The 22,481-nt window shown below is 41.4% G+C and overlaps 1 protein-coding gene across 1 annotated transcript in view; it reads left to right on the plus strand.

Annotated features, from left to right (window-relative positions):
• The first annotated feature begins 8,464 nt into the window (after positions 1-8,464).
• NOL10 (nucleolar protein 10) overlaps positions 8,465-22,481 on the plus strand; it is a 108,689-nt gene continuing 94,672 nt past the window's right edge. The window contains exons 1-5 of the mRNA XM_001918262.6: positions 8,465-9,019; positions 12,689-12,734; positions 14,642-14,740; positions 17,411-17,488; positions 21,503-21,540. Coding sequence (XP_001918297.2) covers positions 8,954-9,019; positions 12,689-12,734; positions 14,642-14,740; positions 17,411-17,488; positions 21,503-21,540 — 327 coding nt within the window. The 5' untranslated portion in view covers positions 8,465-8,953. The remainder of the gene's footprint in view (positions 9,020-12,688; positions 12,735-14,641; positions 14,741-17,410; positions 17,489-21,502; positions 21,541-22,481) is intronic.

The raw sequence follows: 22,481 nt of genomic DNA on the forward strand, positions 1-22,481 counted from the left end.
TTTTTAAAATTTATTCATTCATTTATTTATTCAACAGACGTTGATTGCCTATTATGTGTCCTCGTTAGGGAACACATTTGCATAATCAAACACTCTATAGTTTATTTTACCATTGGCCATTTGTGGCTTTAAACACAATAAGAATATAAATCTTTTTAACAGTAAAAGTATTAACTGTATATTCCTTTCCCTTTCCTGCCCAGGCCACATAAAATGGATAAAAGGCATAACATAAGGTCGTGCAAAAATAAAGAGCAAAACTAGTGTGCAAACTGCATACACACCCCTGAAAATGTTGACATTATCTAACGAACACTCTGAAATTAATATGCTGATTCAGCCCACACAGAAAGACTTGCATAGTCATGTCTTACTTTTATGTGACAATGTCATTTACATAGTGTTTTCAAATGTTTCATTTTACTTGAAACCTGCCTTCTAGAAGCTTACAAGCTAAATCAGACATACTGACAAATGTCTGAACTGTGCCTGACACTTATTAGTAACAATAAATATTTGTTGAATGGAGGTATGTATGAATATGGTTACAGCACATGTGATCAAGAGTAAAGAAGTATTAAAATAATACAAAACTATGAAACTTTTACAGTAAGTCCTGGAGGCATTTCAATTCCATTCAAACACGGTATTTACATATAGTAGCAGCTGAATAAATGTGTGCTTCACTGAATTCAATTTCTCAAACCCCTGCTATATGGCAGGAGTCTGTTGCACGGAGGGAGGAGTGATTCTCTTTTTCCCTCAGTGGGAAAGATAAGTTTGTGCTGGATGATGATGATGACAATGATGACAACTATACAAGTTGTGTGGCAGGCAGACTTCTATGATCCAATGGCCCTCAACTTTGCATAATTCCCTCCGTTGTGAATATGAGAGGATATGATGTCATGTTACATGGTAAAAGAGATTTTGCAGATGTAGCTAAGGTTACGAATCAGTTGATCCTGAGATAGGGCCTAACCTACTCACGTGAGCCCCTTAGAAGAAGAGTTTTCTCTGCTGGTTGCAGAAGTCAGAGAGACCCACTCTGGCATCCATATTGTGAGCTGCCTATGGGCATCATGGAGGAAGGACATGAGAACGGTCTCTGGGAGTTGAGAGTGGTCCCCAGCTGACAGCCAGCAAGGAAAATGAGAGATCTTAGTTCCACCACTACGGAAGACTGAATTCTGCCAACACCTGTGAGCCTGGAATCTGATTTTTCCCCAGAGCCTCCAGACCACAACTCAGCCTGGTGACACCTTTATTTCCGTCTCCTGGTACCCTGAGACAGAGAACGCAGCCATGCTGTGCCGGAATCGTGACCCACAGAATGGTGAACGAATATTTATGTTGTTTGAAGCCACTAAGTTTGCGGTAATGTGTTATGCAGAAATCGAAAACTAATCCAGTTGTTAATGGTATTTTTATGGTATGGAAAATCCCTCCACATGTTACAGGCAAGCCTAAGTGATGATTCAGAGAAAGAAGGAGATGGGTGGGTTTGGTATCCTGCATCGAGAAGGGCTTGGCTAACCATCAGGCATTTTAGTACTCTAAAATGAGGTCTGACGGGCGAGAAGACCACGAGATCAGCAAGCGCCTGAAGGACAGAAACATAATCTTTGGTGATCACTTAGAGTAGCGCCTTCCTCCTTAATTCATTCAGCGAATATTTATATTTGTTCTCTTCCCAGTGTTGCATACAATTACATATATAGCAGTCAGATGGCGAAGGTCCCTGTTCTCAGGGTCTTACGTTCTAGTGAGTATGGAGGAACCAGAGTATCCAAATGTTGAAGTGCCGAAAAGCAAAGTTATTTCAGATGATAAATACAATGAAGACAATAAAGCCCACGGATGTGATAGAGGCTGCTGGGATGGAGGAGGGGCTGCTGTGGGTCAGAGAAGGCATCTCTGAGAAGGTGACATTTCAGCTGAGATCTAGATGGTGCAAAGTAGCCAGCTATCGAAAAACTGAGGTCAGAGCATTACAGGCAGAGAGAACAGCATGTGCAAAGCCCCTGAGGCTGAAAAAGCAAGAAAGCAGTGTGGCTAGAGTCACTGAAGAGAGAGCTCTGCGATAAGGTCAGAGAGCTCGGCGGAGGACAGTTGGATAAGATCTGGTAGGCATCAGGAAGGAGTTTAGATTTAAATGTGAGCGCACTGGGTTCTGAGCAGGTGCATCGATACCATCTGATGCACTGTTTTTAAAAGATTGCTCTGAGGACTGAGGGGAGAACTGACTGCAGCAGAGAGGAGCAAAAGCTGCGAGATCAAGTGGCAGGCTCTGGAGGGAGCCGGGCAGTAGGCGGCGGTGGCTCAGACTAGAGGGTGGCAGTGGCAGTGTAGAAATCTAGAAAGTTCCTTGTGATTGAGCAGATAAGACTTTCCAGTGGACTTGATTTGGAGGGTGAGCAACCTGGTGGACGATGATCCTAGCTATCGAGATGGAGTAGCCCTGGGATGAGGGGAAGCATGGGTGCTGGTTTTCTAGGTGAAGTTGGGAAACCTATCCACAAACCTCTTGTATGCTTCATGGAGAGAAAATGAGGAAGCAGGTTTTGGAGGGAACAGAGCAGCTCCATGAGCTTGGCAGTAGGGACACTGGAAACCCAGCTGGCTTCAGCATGAGTAATGCTGCCTGGTTGGGTGTGTAGCTCTGGCAAAGTTGAACAGGGCCTCTTCCCAAGGCCCAAACCAGGCAGCTGTTCCTAACGTTGTTCCGGTCCCAATCCTTTTAGGAAGCTGACGGGAACTTTGTGTTTGTTCTGTAGGAAAATACACACATACAGATATTTTGCATAATTTTGGGGGCACACTCAAGAAGTCCTAGCCTATGAACCCCAGGTCAGTATGCCAAACTAGGAGGGTCTACAGCAAAATCATCGAGGAGAAAGGCCTCAGGAGAATTCACATTGACCGAAGGCCTGAAATGCCTGTGTGGTGGACATTTGTCATCTTTGACTGCCCAGCATTTGAACTCACCTCCAAGGTTTGTAGAACGTCTGGGTGCAGAAGCTGAGAACACTGGGTATCTCCTCTCAGCCACCCCTGGAAAGTGGACATGGGCCACTGACCCAGGCTGGCCAGTCAGATGTAGGATGGGGTCTGAAATGGGAGTAAGTTACATGGGGAAGAAGGAAGGGGAGCATCCCTCCTGGAGGTGGTGGCTGCAGTGGCAGCAGGAATGTCCAGTTTTCAGGGGTGGCAAACTGTGGAGTCTCCGTTCAGTGGCAATGGCAGCAAGGTCCTCACGGGGTAGATTTAGGCAAGGTTCAGCCTCCGTTATTCCTGCTTGGTTTCTCAGCTGGCTTCCTTGCTTTCACAAGGATTGTGCGACCCTCTCAACAGCCTTTCTATAAATTCGTTTTCCTTTTAAATTGGCCGGAGTCTGTGAGTGTTGTTTGCAATGAAGAACGCTGAAAGACACAAGATGGAAGCGTAGATTAGGGAAAAGGGTAAAGAGGAGGAGGAGGGAGAGGAGGGGGAGGAGGAAGGGGAGAAAGGAGAGGGAAGGGGAAGGGAGGAGGCGAGGCAGAGGGAAGAGGGGAGGAGAAAAGGAGGAGGGTAGGAGGAGAGGAGGAGGGGACGGAGAGGGGAGGAGGTAGGAAGTGATCTGCAGTCACACGGGTGGGGTTTGCATGCTGCCTCTCTCGTGTAACCCGGGGCAAATTTGATTGTTTTCTTTTTAAACTTTCAAATCTACAAAAAAGTTGAGAAAACAGTATTTTCCACAACTCATATACTCCTTACATAGATTGAACAATCGTTAACGTCTTAGGGCAAGTTTCTTGTTTGTGAACCTAAGCCTCATTTTTCTCATTTGTAATATTGGAAAATTAAAACTACCTTCCGCCTAAGGTTTTGGTGAAGATTAAAAGAGGTGACTTGTGTAAAACATTTAAGTTAGAATGCCTACTGTGCATTCAATGAACTACGGTGATTTTATTAATTCTCTTAATATACACTTAGGGAGCATCTACATGGGGTGAGACTTTTGCGGCATCAGAGATCGGATGATGTATCTTGCAGTTTGGGAATCTATGGCGATATGGATAAATAAATTAAAAATTACAATATAAGACAGCACTCTTCAACTTCGAAAAATTTTCAAACATGTAAGTGAAAAAGAAATCTCAGACTCCCAATGTTGGCTTAGCTCTGTAAAAAAAAACTTTTTATTTTATTAAAAAAACTTTTAATTTTAGATGTACAGAAAAGTTGTTAATATACTACAGAGTCCCCATATGCGCTTCACGCAGTTCCGCCTATTCTTACCATCTTACATAACCATGACATATTTATCAAAACTAAGAAACTAACAATGGGCCAATACTGTTAACTAAACTACAGATTTCATTCAGATTTTACCAATTTTTCCACTAATGTCCTCTTTCTGTTCCAGGATCCAATCCAGGACAACATGTTGCATTTAGGACTTAGTTATTTTTAATATTTTACTTGAAGATGGACAAATATAAAGCTAGCTATAAGTTTATTATGCTTTTAGCTCTTGTATTCCGATAGACCAAAACAAAGTTATACATTATTTTCAAGCAAAACTTTAAGACTTCAATATACTTCAAATTAATTTGATATTATGGTTGATAGTGTTTTGATGAACACCAGTTGCCACTTGCTGAATGAAGGTGTAGCAGTGCCGTGGCATGAGCTCTTTTGCACTCTCTACCCCACCTGATCACATTGATTTGATTCTTCCTGTCACTGTCGTCTATCTGATCAATTGCAAAACCTTCTTTCACACAGCAGGCCGTGACATCATTCACTTGGCTCCAATTTGTCTCTGTCATGTTACTTCGTACAATCCCCCTCCTTCTAATCACTGAGCTGAGACCACAAAAGTAGTGGCACCTGGCACCAGTGAAGTGTACACCTAAATGCAGGCTTGGCGCTGACACCGAGCCTAGAACTTTACGGAAGATGGCCAACCAAACAGTCAGAGATGCTTCCATCAATTGCTGAAAAAATTATCATTGAAATAAAAAAACCCTAAAGGTTATTTTGAGAATACAACTGTAAACCCCGGTTTAAGGAACACTGCAGTGAGATGATATACAATGTAGGATGAGAACTTAGATATTTAAGGCCTCCTGGGGATGAAGAAGGATGAATGAGAGTCACTGAAATACACCGAGGGAGGGAGTTGAAACTAGCAAGAAGAGCAGGTGCAAAGGCTTGAGGATCTGTATTTTTCAAGCTGTAAGTAACTCCACCTGGAGAGTCTAGTGAGTGAGGGGAGGGGGCAGCATCAGGTACCACGCCTGGGAAAGGTCAGAAGGGGCCAGGAAATGTGTTCAGATGTGTTCTTTTAGGCTTTGGGAGAACTAAATACTCCATTGAGTTGGAGTATGACATGACCAGATTGCCTATTAGAGAGATGACTGACTCCTCTGGGAGACAGATTTGAGGCAGGAAGACCAGAACAAAAGGGTTTCAATGACGGGAGATGATGAGGGTCTGAACTCCTACGGCAATGGGAACAGAGAGAGTGGATCTGACATCCTAAAAGTAGAATCAAAAGGATTTGGAGATGGACTGGCCGTGGAGGTGAAGGATTGGGAGGGGAATCTTGAACTTACTTGAGGGTGTCTGGAATGGCAACTAATAACAGAACATTTAAGGTCATTTGGAGTCCACAACTTAACTATTTTTTTCTTGAACAATTTTTAATGTTTTGGTTCCCAGGAGTAAATAATAATAACTAATACGTAGTACTTACTATGTCAGTCACTGTTCTAAGTACTTCATTTTGTTGAATCTAAAAGCCCATTCACTATAAGATGCACCATTACTCACGTAGCATTAGAGGAAAAAATACTGTCAATTAAATATACACGACACGAAAGACACATCCTGATTTCAGGGATGTTAAAAATGGATGTCCTGGAATCAACGGTTTATGGCATATACTCATTTATCTTTACAACAGCCCTCTGAGGTAGGGACTGTTTTATCCTCATTTTACAAATAAGGAAACAGAGGCAGAGAGAGATTGGATTAACTTGCTTGATCCAGGCTCTACCCAGGTAGCCAGTGGTAGAGGCAGGATCTGGCCCCAGGCAGTCTGGTTCTAGAGGCTGCACTCTTAGCTCCAAGCATAGGCATCTAAGAAAGCACTAGAGATGTTACTAGAGATGATACTAGAAACCCTGGAGAAACTGCACCCTGCTTTGCAGTTCTGTCCTCAGTAGGAAGCAACCCTAGGGTACAGTACGTCAAACTCTCAGGCCGGCAACTGTGGGGAGGGAGCTGTCCCGGCACTGAGGACCAAGAACACCTAGTTTTCTCTCACAGAAAACACTGTGTTCCCTCGTGTGTGGTTCCTGACTCTAAGCTATGACGTTTCTTGTTGGAGAGACAAGGCATATAAATGGATATATTTGAAACATTAATCATCTGGCACAGAGCTGTGCTGTTTTCAATATTACCAAAGGTCAAAATGTGCAGAACAAAGAATTAGGACTTTGGGTCAGGATGAGGAGTGATCAATTAACTGATTCATTTTTATCAAGAAATATTTATGGAGAGTGTGCTATATACCAGGCACTGGGTCAGGCCCAGGGAAACTCAGTCCTGTCATCAAGTCCAGAAGGAGGGGGTGGTCAGACAAGAATATCACACGCACAAAGATAACTGCCATACATTTACTTCAAAATCATTCAAAATAATCCAGGGATGAGGGGGTGGTGAGGGTATAGCTGAAATGTGACGGGTTTTGTGTGAACTGGTGAAGCCAGGTGATGCATACACGAGTTCAATACACTATTATACTTTAAATATGTTAAAGTTTCCTGAGCCAGCCCTGATGGCCTAGTGGCTAAAGTCTGGCGCACTCCACTTCGGTGGCTCGGGTTTGCTTCCTGGGTGTGGAACCACACCACCCATCTGTCAGTTGCCCTGTTGGGGTGGCAGCCCACATAGAAGAACTAGAATGACTTACAACTAGGATACAGAACCGTGTACTGGGGCTTTGGGGAGGAAAAAAAAAAAGGAGGAAGATTGGCAACAGATGTTAGCCTATGGCAAATCTTTCCCTGCAAAAAAAAAAAAAAAAATCCCATAGCAATAAAAATGAGGAAGAAAGAAAACAGAGTGAACATGTCCAAAAGGAGCCCATTCCAAGTTTAATAACGAAGAACTTTATGGGCTCTTTAAAAACGACATTTTAATTAGACTTGAGAGGCTGTGGTTACCTAAGGAAACCAAAGGGCCTGAAAGGAAAGTTCCAAGCATAGGCATCTAGTGTAGCATTGTATCCAAGTTTATTATTATTGTGCTTGTAGGATGTGTTAAATTACTGTGTATTTTGATAATAAAAATCTACCAAAAAATATATAACTGCCGTAAAGCTATTTACACAGCATTGTGAAAGCACAGGAGAAGGAGCAAAATATTCAAAAGTTGCGTTTTGAGATGCTGCTGGGATCTGGACATAAGAAGGGGAGGGCATCCCAGAGGCTGGATTACCATAGGCAAAGATTCAACACTGGAATAGTGAAACCGATGCTAATGAAACAGAAGGCAAATTTAGGAGGCAGTGAGAAATAGGATTGAATAAAGTGAAATGGTCTAGGGCCCTTAATATCACTTAGGTGTAGGATATATGTATATATCTTATCTCTAACACTTACATAGCATTTAAGAAGTCACAGGTGCCAGTGTTTTGCAGTCAATGGCTTTTACAGCACATTCTTGAAAATAATAAAAGTAATATTTTGGGGGTCTGTAAAATTATTTAAGATTTCTTGAAAATCATCCTGCATATTTTGGAAAATAAGCATTTTCTATTTTTACGACTTGCTTAAAAGGCTTGTTTTTAACCACTATGAAGCCCATGATCTTTCTACCATGGCACACTACCTCCCCAAGGAGGATGGCAGTCCTGGATATTTCCTCAAAGAAAGTCTCAGGCAGAAAGTAGAATCTGGACTGGGACTTTAAGGACCATTATTATAGAAATAAAATTGCTAAGCCCAGAAGTCTCTACCCCCACCACAAGCCTGTTGCTCAAAAGGACCACCTCAGTTACATGAAAGGCAAGTTAATACTATGATCCAATGTCAAAAGGACCCGTCTGATTGCAGTTAATCTACACCTTCCCCTTAAGTTTTCATCTAAACCAAGAATTCTCAAGTCCTCAGATCCAGGCAACAGTGAAGGCGGTTCTCTATGTAATTGGACGATCAAGAGAAACTTTGTGAACTTTCTGAAAACGCCGTGTACACGAAGGGTTGTGTCTGTCGTTACTGTCACACAACCGTCTCGAAAGACATCAGGTTCAAATCCACTTCTTTCCCGACCGCCACTCCTTCTTTTACTGTTTCCTGTCTCAGTATCCTTTTTATTTCCCTCCTTAGTGGGTGAATGTCAAACAAATTCAGACAAAGGTAACATTTTAATACACCAATTTAAAAGAGCATTTATTTCTGTAATGTTGCAGAAACACCAGAGGGGAGAAAAGAATAGACTTCCACTCTGAATTCTCTCACTGGCCGCCTTCTCTCGCTGGGTTCCCTCGGCCCAGCCCTCAAGGCTCCGTCCAGCCAGCCCAGCCAGCACCGCCCGCCTCACCCGGGACAGCGACCCTGCGGCCTAGGCAGCGACCCGAAGGGCTTCCTGCCACTCGACAAGTTCACAAGACGGACAGCGGTCCCCGGCCATCTCCGTATCCGGGTCGCCGCGTGCCCCCGCCACCTCGCTACAGACTCAACCCTTCCCCTCCCGGCCGCTTCCCTTCCCTTCCCTAACGCCGCAACTCTTCCTCTTCCGGGAACTGGCGCGTTTCCGGCGCCCGGAAGTGCGTCATCAGCCGGCGCAGCGCAGCACGCCGCAGAGGCGCGGCGCGGAGGTCCTCGGGTTTGGATGCTCGCGTGCACTCCCCGGAGGGGGGTCCAGCCAGGAGCAGGGGCAGCCGCTTCTCGGCGCAGCCATGCAGGTCTCCAGCCTCAACGAAGTGAAGATTTACAGTCTCAGCTGCGGCAAGTCCCTTCCCGAGGTGAGTCACTTCGGGGGCCTCCTCAGCGCGGGGCACCTGCCCCCTCTCCCCGGCCCTGGCCGCTGTTTTAGCAGGGAGGGCCCTGGCCGGACGCCGACTTCGGGAGGCCCAGAGGCGAGTGACGGCGCGGGGGAGCTGGTCGGCACCGGGAGACGAGGACACTGCTGTCACCGCGCCAGAGCGGGGCCGAGGGTGATCAGGGTTCATGAGCTTTGCTTGAACTTTTGTAAAGTTCCCTAGAACAGAGGCCGCGTCCCTTTGGGCTTCTGTGGATGTTCACAGCCGCTGCCACATCGAGGAGGAAAACGGGGACAGATTAGTTGACAGACATTTCTCCCCCATTTTAATACGTGTTGATTAGCTGTTTGTTGAGTTCCTGTGTATACCAAGTTTTAGAAATACAACAGTGAGCAAGAGAAATGCAGACTTTGCGTCTGCAGAATTTATTGTGTAGAGGGCAGTGTTATTGAACCCTGTTGGACTTAACTTGATTTCGTTGAGTCTTAGGACATCAAAGTTGTAAGGGGCTTGGAAAATCAGTGATTCTCTTCCAGTCTTCTCATGTTTAAAATATGCAACAGATCCAGCGAGGGGAAGGGTGACTTATTCAGGGTCACACTCCTAGGCTCTGGAGCTTGGATTTTATTTCTTATAAGTGATGGTCAAGCCTCTGTCCCAACACTTCCAGCCAGAGGAAACTTTTTGCAGACGTTTATTTCCATATTGAGACTACTTGTTAGCTAGGGGTTTTAAAACATGCCACTTTATAGCATGCTGCTGTTGGTCTGAGTCCTGCCCTTGGAAATCAGAATAAATATAGCTCTTCCATGTGTTCACTCCTGAAAGATTTGGAGCGAGTGATTAGATTCTTCCATTCTTCTCAGAATTCAGGTTAAATAACTCCTCAGCTCCAGTTGAGAAGTGACTACGTGCAGGCAGCCCTGTTCTGAGTGTTGGGATATGTGGTGAACGTGTCAGATAAGGTTCCCTGTTAGGGAAAAGGATAATAATTAAGTAAAGAAGACAACTTCAGATACTGGTAAGTGCTTAGAGTGATGAGTGACTAGAAGAGAGCTGTTGTAGATGAAGTGTTCAGAAAAAATGTTTTGACTAAATCTTTCAGGGAAGCCCTCTCTACAAGAGGTGACATTTGTGGAGAAACTTGGATGATGAAAAGGGGCCAGTCATGTGAAAATCTGGGGGAAGGAAGAGTTTTCAGTGCTGAGAGAACAGCAAGTGTGAAGGTTCCACAATGGGAATGCACTTGGCGTGATGGAGAAGTGGCACAGCTGTGGCTTTGGTATGCTGAGTGATGGGAGAGAGTGGGGGAAGATGTGGCTGGAGAGGTGGGCCTTGCAGGCTAAGGTAGGAAGTTGGGGTTTTATTCTTAGTGCTGTTGGAAGCCATTGATGGGTTTTAAACTAGGCTGCTGAGTGGCAAATGACTATAGCTGGGGAGAGAATCAGTGGAGATGAGTTAGGTAGTCCAACTGAGAGACTTTGGTGGCTTGGGCTAGGATGGTAGCAAAGGAAATGCTAGGACACAGTGGGATTCGGGAGGTATTTTGGAGGAAGGCTAATGGGATTTGCAAATGGATCAGATAGGGCTGGGGAGAAGTTGAGGTGAAGGAAAGGAAGGAATCAAGAGAGAACTCTTAGGTTTTGGATCTGAACAGCCAGGTACATGTTGTTGCTGATAACTGAAATGGAGAAGAATTGAGCACATTGTGGGTGGAGAGGAAGAGGGTAGTGAGCTAAAAGGATCAAAGGTTTTATTTTTGGTGCTTAAGGTTTGGAGTTCTAATAAACATCAAGTGGAAATGTTGAGCAGACAGTTGTGTGTGTAGTAGTATAGTCATCTCTCTGAATCTTCTTTTAAAGTAATTCTAACTTATCAACAGTTGCCTAATTTGCTTTACCTGCTTCTAGTAAGATCAAGTAGGGTCTCTTTCTTTTCAACAACAGTGAGGCACCTGTCCAGTGAGAGAATTAGGTCATTGCCATGTCCAGAACTCTTTTTCTAAGTTTCTGATTAAATTATTTGGCACTGGTAAAGTGTCATTCTTTATTAGCTGTACAGAATTTATAGAATACAGAGAAGATGACAAATTAATAACAACTTTCAGTTCTTTGGTGAACTTTTTTTGACCCTAGATGCATTTGTTCCGGCCCCATGCTGACTCTCTGTCTTGTGTGCTCTCCTGTGGAGCTGTCAGTTTGTACAGGAAGTCCTGAATGAACTTTCCATCCTTCCCATCATCACTGTGTTACAGAATTTCTGGCCCTTTATGGTCCCAGGCTCCCATTTAGAAGGAAATCTCGGTCCCCTTCCCTTGGCCCCAAGCTCTTTTGCTCATGATGTGTGAGACTAGTTATTGAATGAAGTGCCCCTTTCTTGAGCGTAACTTTCTGAGAAGAGAAAATTGGATCCCCTCTTAAAGGAGAAGCCCTGGTAATGTGTCCTGATTCTGCTTGTGATAGGTAGATGTAAAAGAATATCTTGAGTGCCCAGAAGTGTATTTTAACATCACCTTTGATTGAAACATTAGCACCTAAAATAAAATCAGAGCAATTTAATCACAAAGACTAGCGTAAACCAATAAATCAACGCACTGAACTCAAACGCAGGAGGAAAGCTCTTGCTCAGACTCGAGCCCTTCAAAGAATGACACCTCTTCAAATGTAGACACTGCCTCAGGCATCATACTTAGAGTCTCGAGTGATGGGCTGCATGACCAGAGAATCCTAAAGAATCTAATGTGTGTCTAACGCAGGCTGTACATTGGGTTCGTGCTTTTGGAGATGATGTCTGTTAATTTTTCTCTTGCTTTTCTTTCGTTTCTTGAAGGTGGGGTTTGTTAACCTCATCATTATTGACATTTTGGGCTGGACAATTCTTTGTTGTATGGGCTGTCCGGCGTATTGTAGGATGTTTGTTAGCATCCCTGACCTCTGCCCCCTAGATGCCAGGAGCACACCCCTCAGTTATGACAACCAAATATGTCTTTAGGAATTGCCAAAAGCCCTTTGGTGAGGTGTGGGGGAGCGCGGAGAGGGGAGAGTGGCCGGGCCAGTCTGCCCCTGGTTGAGAACCACTGCTTTAGGGCAATCATAATTGGTTAGTGCTTCGTTGTTGGCACCTATTCATGCAGTGAAATTATACTCTTTGCAAAATTGAGGTACGTTAATTACAAAACAAAATCTGGTATCAGTGAATGTGATTTTTAAAAAGTATCATTTCTATATTACCAAGTGTCAGCTGTTTGCTCAGTTATTTATCTAGTTTTATCTTTGTAAAAATATGTTTCTTTAAGAAACTTTCTTTTTAATGTTTTGCTTTTTAAAATTTCACTTAAGTTGTCCCATATATTAGTTATAACCCATAATATTTGAGGCTTACTGCTTTCCCTTAGATTAATTAGATGAATTAGTTTTCTTTTGTGTAAAATAAGAGTAGTAGTTCTAAAAATTTGTTGTATTTTATGTAAATATATACAAGAAAAAAATCCAGAGGATATGTTAACAGTAGGATTAGAATTACACAATATTTTCACTGTTATATTTTCCTTTGAGGTTTCAGTTTTTTAATATGAGCATGTATTATTTTTGTAAGCAGAAAAACAATTCAAGTAAATACATTTTAAAGTCAAGTCTCTTCCTTTTGTTTAAGTGGCTTTCTGACAGGAAGAAGAGAGCACTACAGAAGAAGAATGTTGGTGAGTTTTATTTTTTCCCACTTTAGCTACATTCATGATCCGTGTTCTAATGCTTTCACTCATTTATTACCATATTTAAGTGTAGGTTTACAAAATTGCAGTGGCAAATAAACTTTTTGCCCTTTTCCTTCTTAAGAAACCTTTTCTTGTGGTTGATACATTCCTGGTGGGTGTGGGGTTCAATTTTAGCTACATGCTAATAAGTTGGCCTATTACTGTTTCTTGGATAATAGCAGAAGACGTAGGCTCCTGGGTCAGAGAACCTCATGCAGCACAGCAGATGGCATGAGCATCAGCATGTGTCTGTCAGCTCCCCTTGCCCTTAAGTCCCACGGGGCACTCAGCACGGCCCAGAGGGATGCTCTGCATGCAGTGGGTTTGTGTTGCAGCTGAGGAACACTGAACTTGGGAAGTACACTGCTTTTATAGCAATCAGTAAGCAAGCCTGTCTTTGTGTGGAGGAGACATGTTACCTCACCTGTCAAGGTTCCCAGCTGCGTAAATAACCCTGAGAAATGGCTCAGATTAAGGAGTGGCCAGGGCCTTGCAGTCTTGCCATACCCAGCAAGATGTGCAGGAATGTAAGAGGCCCAAGAAGGACTGTCTTTCCTAATGGTTCCATAATTGCTTTGTTTTCCAGTGTATCAGAATCTTTTTCCATTTGTCAGTTTTTGAGATATAGAGACAATGAACGTTTTCTTTCTGAACAAAGTAATTTTATATACAGGACATAAGAACTCGATAATAAAAGATCATTGCAGAAGATTTTGATTCTTTAGATTATGGCAGCAGAGAAGATAGACATGTAAGATTAGTTTTTAACTGAAATCATTTTGGACAAATTTTCATTAAATTTTCTCCATTACAACTTGTCATATATGAAAAGTGATTTATCTTCCCATATATTTTAAATTATCTAAAACTCAAAGACCCAAGATATTGAAGGGTTTCTGGATGTGAGATAAGTACCCTAAGGAAGCATTTTGGAAAAGTAGGCTTTATTTGGTACTAAAGTTAGAAAATTAAAACCTTAAACCAAAGGAAAATGAAAATTGCTGCTGATTCTGATTTCTTTTGACTCATTCCACTGCAATGTTCTAGTGTGTAAGAAAACGGATTCAGGTTAAGGAAAAAATTGTTCATTGACTCTTTCTGCCAACCCATCTCAAAACTATCATGTGTCTTCCAGATTGAGTAGGCCACTCCTACTCAGTTGGTTTGAAGCTGGTATTTGAGTTTAGTAAAGAAGGCAGTAATATGCATAGAGTCGTAAACTGTCCTTGCAGTGGGCACATGGTTATGATAGCGGCCAGCAAGGACCCACACTTTCTTGCAGGAGGGAAGCAGTTTTCGGGAGAGTCCCTGTTAGCGTTTTGATCCAGAGGGACTTCTCTGAGTCTCCCTGTAGCCGGGATCCTCTCGGCTGCACGTCAGTGGTGCCCACAGAGGCAAAAGTCAGCTTGGTAGCAGTTTGTTATATAAACTTAACATTTTAATAGTTTAAACTTGTTATTATTTAGGAGGGAAAAATGATAAGATTTTTGTCATAGCCATGATTGAGTAACAATAGTGGCTTAATGTTTATTCTGTTCCCCATTTATTCGCATCTTAAGACTGGAAGTGTGATGCACTATTATGGACGTTTCCTTTTTCAATTAATGATGATACTCTTTCCTGTTTAAAAAGTCAAAATAGAAAATAAAAAACTTAGCTTAGAAACATAGTGTATGACCTAAGAAGAACTCTTGCTGTGTAGTGGGTGAGGCCGTCCTGGTGTGCTCCCAAGGCTGGGGTGCACTGGGCCTGATGGACCTGTTTGCAGTGACTGCTCTGAATGCTTTTTCTTCCTGTGATAGAGAGTAAACACATGGTAGTTAAACCAGTTAATTTATTTTCTCTCTTTGTAGATGTCCGTAGAAGAATTGAACTTATTCAAGATTTTGAAATGCCTACTGTTTGTACCACTATTAAGGTGTCAAAAGATGGACAGTATATTTTAGCAACGGGTAAGCATCTTTTTGGTTATGATTTACATACATTTCATAGCAGGAAATGCCATGGTGAGAAAAGTCACTTTTTTTTTATTACCGTAACATTTTATTATGAAAAATTTCGAACATACAAAGTTATTAAAAAAAATTTACAATGAACATCCATTTACCCACCACCTAGATGCTGCATTAGTTTGCTCTATTTGCTTTTTTACATATTTATCCTACCCATCTTTCTGTCCAACCATCAGTCCATCCTCGTTTTTGATGCATTTCCAAGCAAGTTGCAGATATCAGTATACTTCACCCCTGAATACCTCAGCATATATATCATTAACTAGAGTTCACTATTTGCTTATAGGTTTTTTTAAGGTAAATTTACGTAGAGTGAAATGCACAAATCTTAAGTATACCGTTTGATAAGTTGACGAATGCATACACTTGTGTAGCCCAGACCCCTATCAAGATATAGAAATTTCCTTTCGTCCAGAAATTTCCTTCGTTCCCCTCATGGTCAGTCCCTGCTCCCACCCATGCATAGGCATCCACTGCCGTGACTGATTTTTTCACCAAACCCTGTCTTAGAACTCTATATAAATGCAGTCATATGCTTTATGTATTCTTTTTGTCTAAGATTTATTTCACGTAGGACTTTATATTTGAGATTCATGCCTGTTTTTTATATGTGTCAGTAGTTTGTTCTTTGTTTTTTATTACCAGATAGTATTTTCTTATCGGAATATATCACAGTTTATTTATGCATTTTCCATTTGATGGACACCTGGGCTATTTTCATTTTTTGGCCATTGTTTATAAAGCACTATGAACAGTCTTATACAAGTCTGTTATGAGGACATTGCTGGGCTGTAGGGTAGGTGTATGCTTAGTTTGATAAAAAACTGCCAGGGTTTTTTCCAAAGTGATCAGATCGTTTTACACTCCCACAAACAATGAATGAGAGTTCCAGGAAAGATCACTTTTTTCTTTTTTTTTTTTGAGGAAGATTAGCCCTGAGCTAACATCTGCCGCCAATCCTTCTCTTTTTGCTGAGGAAGACTGGCCCTGAGCTAACATCCATGCTCATCTTCCTCTGCTTTATATGTGGGACACCTACCACAGCATGGCTTGCCAAGCAGTGCCATGTCTGCACCCGGGATCCAAACTGGTGAACCCCGGGCCGCCAAGTGGAACGTGCGAACTTAACTGCTGCACCACCGGGCCAGCCCAAGATCACTTTTAACATAATGATTTTCTGTATCACGTACTAATATTTTTTATGTCACTAAGGTATTCATCAGTATCAAAAAGCCATGAAATATAGGGAACTTGTAATGTGTTATCGTTTAGAACAGCATTACCCAACCTGTTTTAGTTGTGATTTTGGTACATATATCCTGTGTATTGTCCACATAACGTTTTTTTATCTGCTTTAACATTACCCATCTATATCCCTCTTGCAACCATTTTCTTATTTGACAGAACGTTTATACATCTGCATGCCAGTGTCTTTTGTTCTGTGTTGATGGTTGTCTCAGTTGACTAACACTGTCCACATTTCAAGCCTCCAGTTTTATGTTCAGAATATGTATGTGTATAGTTTCACACATGTAAACAATTACCTATTATGTAATATATACTGTATATTATATATATAGTGTGTGTGTGTATATATACACTATACTATATACTATTTTTAAATGAGATCTTGGGCTTTGATCCATGCTGGTAAACACAGGACTCCCTCATTCCTTTCTTTTAAAAATATCTTTATTAGTTTTAAAAATCAACCTTTTTCTTTTCCTGATTGCAAACATGATAAACTTATAAAAAATGGAAATATTATAGAAATACATAAGATAAAATGTAAAAGGCCCTAAAATTGCACTTTGCAGAGAGAGGCAATCACTCTGCTATTCCTCCACCTTTTTTCTGTACAAATTACTACATTATCCCTGTTGAGTTTTACAAAGGTGGGGTCGTACTGTGGTGCTCCCCCGGCTCTTCGTACTCACTCTCTCACTTTGCACTGTGGTTTGGCAGCTTTCCATGTCAGTAATTACAGGCCTGCGTCATCCTCTTTATGAGCTATGTAATGATTTACTGTCATTTATTTAACCATTTCCCTACCAGTGGACATTGTATTTGCTTTCAGTTTTTGACCATTTGTAAACAGTGCTGCAACGAACATCTCTCATGTCTTTGGTACACTTGTGGGTGTGTTTCTGTAGAATAAATTTGTATAAGTTGAAATACAGGTTCAAGGTGTATAAACAAAACATGTATTTTACAGGTATTGCCAGATTGTAGAAGTTGTGACAATTTGTGCTAATCCCCAAAGTATGAGTGTACTTTTTTTTAACATCGTCACTAACACAGATATTAACCATCTTTTCATCTTTGCCATTCTGATGGACAAAAACTATTTCATTGTTTTAATCTTCTTTGTTAGATAATTTGTGAAGTTTATTAGTGATTTGTATTTCATTTTCTATGACTTCTTTGTTTATATCCTTTGTGCCTTTCCCCTTGTGATGTTGGGAGGGCTGCTTTTAAGTTCTTTTCCTTTGATATGGTTATCATGAATCCGGCTTACCTCTGAACAGAAAGTGTACTCAACATATCAATGAGATACTGATAATGAAAAGTATGTCCTTAGGTTTTACATCATCTTAATTTTTTTTACAGGAACGTATAAACCTCGGGTTCGATGTTATGACACCTACCAATTGTCCCTGAAGTTTGAAAGATGTTTAGATTCAGAAGGTAAGAGGTTAAATTTGAATTCATGAAAATAACTTTTTATACAACATGCCTTGGAGATATTGTGGGTTCAGTTCCCAACCACCACAATAAACTGAATATCACAATAAAGAAAGTCACATAAATTTTTTGGTTTCCCAGTGCATGTAAGAGTTATGTTTACACTATACTGTACTCTGTTAATTGTGCAATAGCATTATGTCTAAAAAGACAATGTACATACCTTAATTAAAAAAACCTTTATTGCTAAAAAATTATAACCATTATCTGAGCCTTCAGCAAGTCCAAATCTTTTTGTTGGTGGAGAGTCTTGCCTCGGTGTTGATGGCTGCTGACTGACCAGGATGGTGCTCGCTGAGGGCTTGGGTGGCTGTGGCAGTTTCTTAAAACAGGACAACAATGAAGTTTGCTGCTTCGATTGACTCTTCCTTTCATGGTTTCTCTGTAGTACGTGATGCTGTTTGATAGCATTTTACACACAGTAGAACTTCTCTCAAAGTTGGAGTCAGTCCTCCCAAATCTTGCCGCTGCTTTATCCACTGTTTATGTAAATCCTTTCTTGTCATTTCAATAGTCTGCACAGCATCTTCACCAGGATTAGATTCCATCTTAAGACACCGCTTTCTTTGCTAATCCGTAAGAAGCAACTCCTCACCCGTTAAAGTTTTATCACGAGATTGGAGCAATTCAGTCACTTCTTTAGGTTTCACTTCTAGTTCCAGTTCTCTTGCTCTCGCATTTGCAGTTCCTTCCTCCACTGAAGTCTTGAACCCCTCAGCGTCATCCATGAGGCTGGAACAACTTCTTCCAAACTCCTGTTAACGTTGATATTTTGATCTCTTCCCATAAATCCTGAATGTTCTTAATGGCATCTAGAATGGTGAATTCTTTCCAGAAGGTTTTCAGTTTACTTTGCTCAGAGACATCCAGAGGAATCTCTATCTGTGGCAGCTATGGCCTTACCAAATGTATTTTCTTAAATAATAAGACTTGAAAATTGAAATTACTCCTTGCACCTTGGGTTGCACAGTGGCTGTTGTGTCAGCAGGCATGAAAACAACATTAATTTCACCGTATATCTCCATCGGAGCTCTTGGGTGACCCAGGTGTATTGTCAGTGAGAAGTAATATTTTGAAAGGAATCTTTTTTTTCTGAGCAATAGGTCTTAACATAAAATATTCAATAAACCTTATTGTAAACAGATGTGCTGTCATCTGGGCTTTGTTGTTCCATTCATAGAGCACAGGCAGAGTAGATTTAGCATAATTCTTAAGGACTCTGGGATTTTCAGAGTGGTAAATGAGCATTGGCTTCAACTGAAAGTCACCAGCTCCGTGAGCCCCTAACACGAGAGTCAGCCTGTCCTTTGAAACTTTGAAGCCAGGCACTGACTTCTCCTCTCTAGCTATGAAAGTCCTAGACGGCAACTTCTCCAACAGCAGGCTGTTTGATCTACATTGACAGTCTCTTGTTGAGTGTAGCCACCATGATTAATGATCTGTGCTGGACCTTCTGGATGACTTGCTGTGGCTTCTGCATCAGCACTAGCCGCTCCCCCTTGCGCTTTTATGTCATGGAGATGGCTTCTTTCTCTAAACCTCTTGAACCAACCACGGCTAGCTTCAAACTTTTCTTATGTGGCTTCCTCCCCTCTCAGCGTTCACAGAATTTAAGACAGTTAGGGCCTGGCTGTGGGTCAGGCTTTGGCTTGAGGGAACGTTGTGGCTGGTTTGCTCTTCTATCCAGACCACTAGAACTTTCTCCATATCAGCAATAAGGCTGTTTTGCTTTCTTGTCATTCACGTGCTCACTGGAGTAGCACTTTTAATTTCCTTCAAGAACTTTTCCTTTGTATTTACAACTTGGTTAGCTGTTTGGCACAGGAAGACCTCAGCCTGTCTTAGCTTTCGACATGGCTTCCTTGCTTTAAAGTGAGAGATGTGCGACTCTTCCTTTCACTTGAACGGTTAGAAGCCCTTGTAAGGTTACTAATGGCGTACGTTCAATATTGTGTTTCAGGGACTAGGGAGGCCTGAGGAGAGGGAGAGAGACAGGGGAGTGGCCAGTGGGAGCAGTCAGAACACACAACATTTATTGGTTGAGTTCACCATCTTATGTAGGTGGTTTGTGGCACCCCAAAACAATTACAATAGCAACGTCAAAGATAACTGATCACAGATCACCATAACGTATGTAATAATAATGAAGAGGTGTGAAATATTGCAAGAATTACCAAAACGTGACACAGATATGAAGTGAGCAAATGCTGTTGGAAAAATGGCACCAATAGACTTGTTTGACCCAAAGTTGCCACAAACCTTCAATTTGTAAAAATAGTATCTGCGAAGCGCAATAAAACAGAGTGCAATAAAACGAGGTATGCTTATGTTTGGCTGCTTTTCTGCTCATTAAAATGGGAACGGGTTGTGTATTAGTTTTCTTTGCTGGGTAACAAATTATCATAAACGTGGCCACTTAACCCATCCATTTGTTGGCTTACAGCTCTGTAGAAGTCCATCCAGGCCCTGCTGTGGGCTGTGCTCAGGGCTGGACTCAAGGCCTCAGCCACGTGGGACTCTTATTCAGAGGCTCTGGGCAAGCTTCGTTTTTAAACTTTCAGGTGTTTGGCAGAATGGTTTGTTGTGGTTGTAGTCCTGCGGTTCCTGTTTCCTGCTGACTGTCAGCCTGGGGCTACTCTTAGCTTCTGGAGGCTTCTTGCGTTCCTTGTCATCACCTTGTCCCCTCTACCTTCAAACCAGCAACAGCCTACTGAATCCTTCTTGTGCTTCGAATCTCTCTGACTTCCCCTTCTGCCACCAGCTGGAGAAAACTCTGCCTTTGAAGGGCTCATGTGATTATAAATCTCCCCTTTGCCATATAATGTGACGTAATCATGGGAGTGATGTCATCACATCCACAGATTCCACCCACATTCTCCAGAAGAGGGACCTATACAAGGGGGCAGGTCGGTGGTGTCATTCTTAGAATTCTGCCTAGCACAGAGGGCAGGTTGGAACAGGAGAGTTCAGGTATTTTTATCTGGTGGACTCGTGTTTGAGATTGAGGGAAAAGAAGTTTTAACCTGTTTCACACTTTTGTTTTTAAAAACAATGCAAATTCCATGTGCTGCTAATGAAAACTGTTTTCACTCTTTACTTTTGTTTAGCAGGTATACTATGAGTGAGTAAAAAGTTACTGTTATCTTTTTTTTTTCTTTTTTTTGTTGAGGAAGATTCGCACAGAGCTAACATCCCTGCCAGCCTTCCTCTATTTTGTGTGTGGGTCACTGCCACAGCATGGCTGATGAGTGGTGTAGGTCTGCACCTGGGATCTGAACCTATAGACCCTGGGCTGCTGAAGCACAGCACACAGAACTCAACCACTACACCATAGGGCCAGCCCCATGTTATCTTTTTTTAAAGCAACAATTTTTTAGTGTTTTTCAGTGTCTATTATTTTATTTTGAACATCTCAGAAAAACCGTGGCAAAATTTAGAAGTCATTATGTTTGATGAATTTACTTATTTTTTTTATTAAAGATTTTATTTTTCCTTTTTCTCTCAAAGCCCCCCAATACATAGTTGTGTATTTTTAGTTGTGGGTCCTTCTAGTTGTGGCATGTGGGATTCCACCTCAGCATGGTCTGATGAGCGGTGCCATGTCTGCACCCAGGATCAGAACTGGTGAAACCCTGGGCCTCCAAAGTGGAGCTCGCAAACTTAACCGCTCGGCCATGGGGCCGGCCCCTAATTTACCTATTTTTAATTTGATCCAGTTCAGCAGAAAATCTAGTTGATCTGTATTGAGAAATTATAAGGCTTTTGATTTTCCATTTGGTGTTTTTGGGGCAATTTAAAATGGCAACTTTGTTCTTGATTTATGTAGGGGCAAACAAGGAAAACAAAAGCCAGCATTTGTATATAATTTTTGTGTTGAATTAGAATCTTTGCATCTTTGGATTTTTATTAAAAAGCAGATGATAATTTTATTTTTTCTTACTATTTCTTGTTTTCCAGTTGTCACCTTTGAAACTTTGTCTGATGACTATTCAAAGGTATGCTTGAGAGCGTTGGTTTGTATTGACTATACTTGAGAAATGAATGAGTGGAATTTGTTTTTATGATAAGTATTTTTACGATGTTCCCATTGTTAAAATAAAACCTATCATTTTTGGTTAATACATTTTTATGGTTTGTCACATGTATGATCCATAGTATCTTTTAAAACAACAGTGATAGAGATACCTTTGGCAAGTCTAAGACCAAAATAAGCTTTGCGTATCACAGATGAAACTTTATTTATGTTTGTAAGGATTGGTAGCAGTCATCATTTTTGGACCACTTTATATTCTAAATGTGTGATTTTCATCCTTGCATTTAAATTAGTGTTATTTGCTGGATTGCTTTCATTTTCTTGTTCACATGTGAAAGGTGAAAGAGTAGTGTACATTGATTTTCTTAACCCTGCAAATAAATGGTTGTGGCATATTCTGAAATACAAAACACAACTAAGTGCGTATATATTTTCTTTCTTTTTTTGGTGCCATTAGTCCGTCTTTCAGTTCTTGTGGTCATTTTCAACAGAAGATTGTCAGTAAAGTGCCTTATTCAATTTAAAGTGAAACATTTTTAGTGATGTCAGATGTCATCTTGAAGGAAAACTGAGTTTTCTGAGCTGATACGGCTTTATACATTGTCTTCAGTTCTGGGAACTGTGGACTATGGTTTTATCCTTTTGCCTATGGCAGCCATTTAACATGTGATTTGGGACATATAATTTTGTAATGTATTTTCTCTAGATATTGATAAATTTGCTTTTAAATACTCTGCAGATTTTTAAGATATCTTCATAATACATTAGAGTTAAATTTATACAAGGTGTTATCAAATCGTATGTGATGATTGTGAGATTATTAAAATGTGTTCTTAAGTAAAGTAAGAAACTATTCACTGAGCTTACTGAGCGGTGCTCTCTATTAGAAGGTGCGGGTACCAG

This window comes from Equus caballus, chromosome 15, assembly GCF_041296265.1.
Source record: "Equus caballus isolate H_3958 breed thoroughbred chromosome 15, TB-T2T, whole genome shotgun sequence".
Classification (NCBI taxonomy): Eukaryota; Metazoa; Chordata; class Mammalia; order Perissodactyla; family Equidae; genus Equus; species Equus caballus.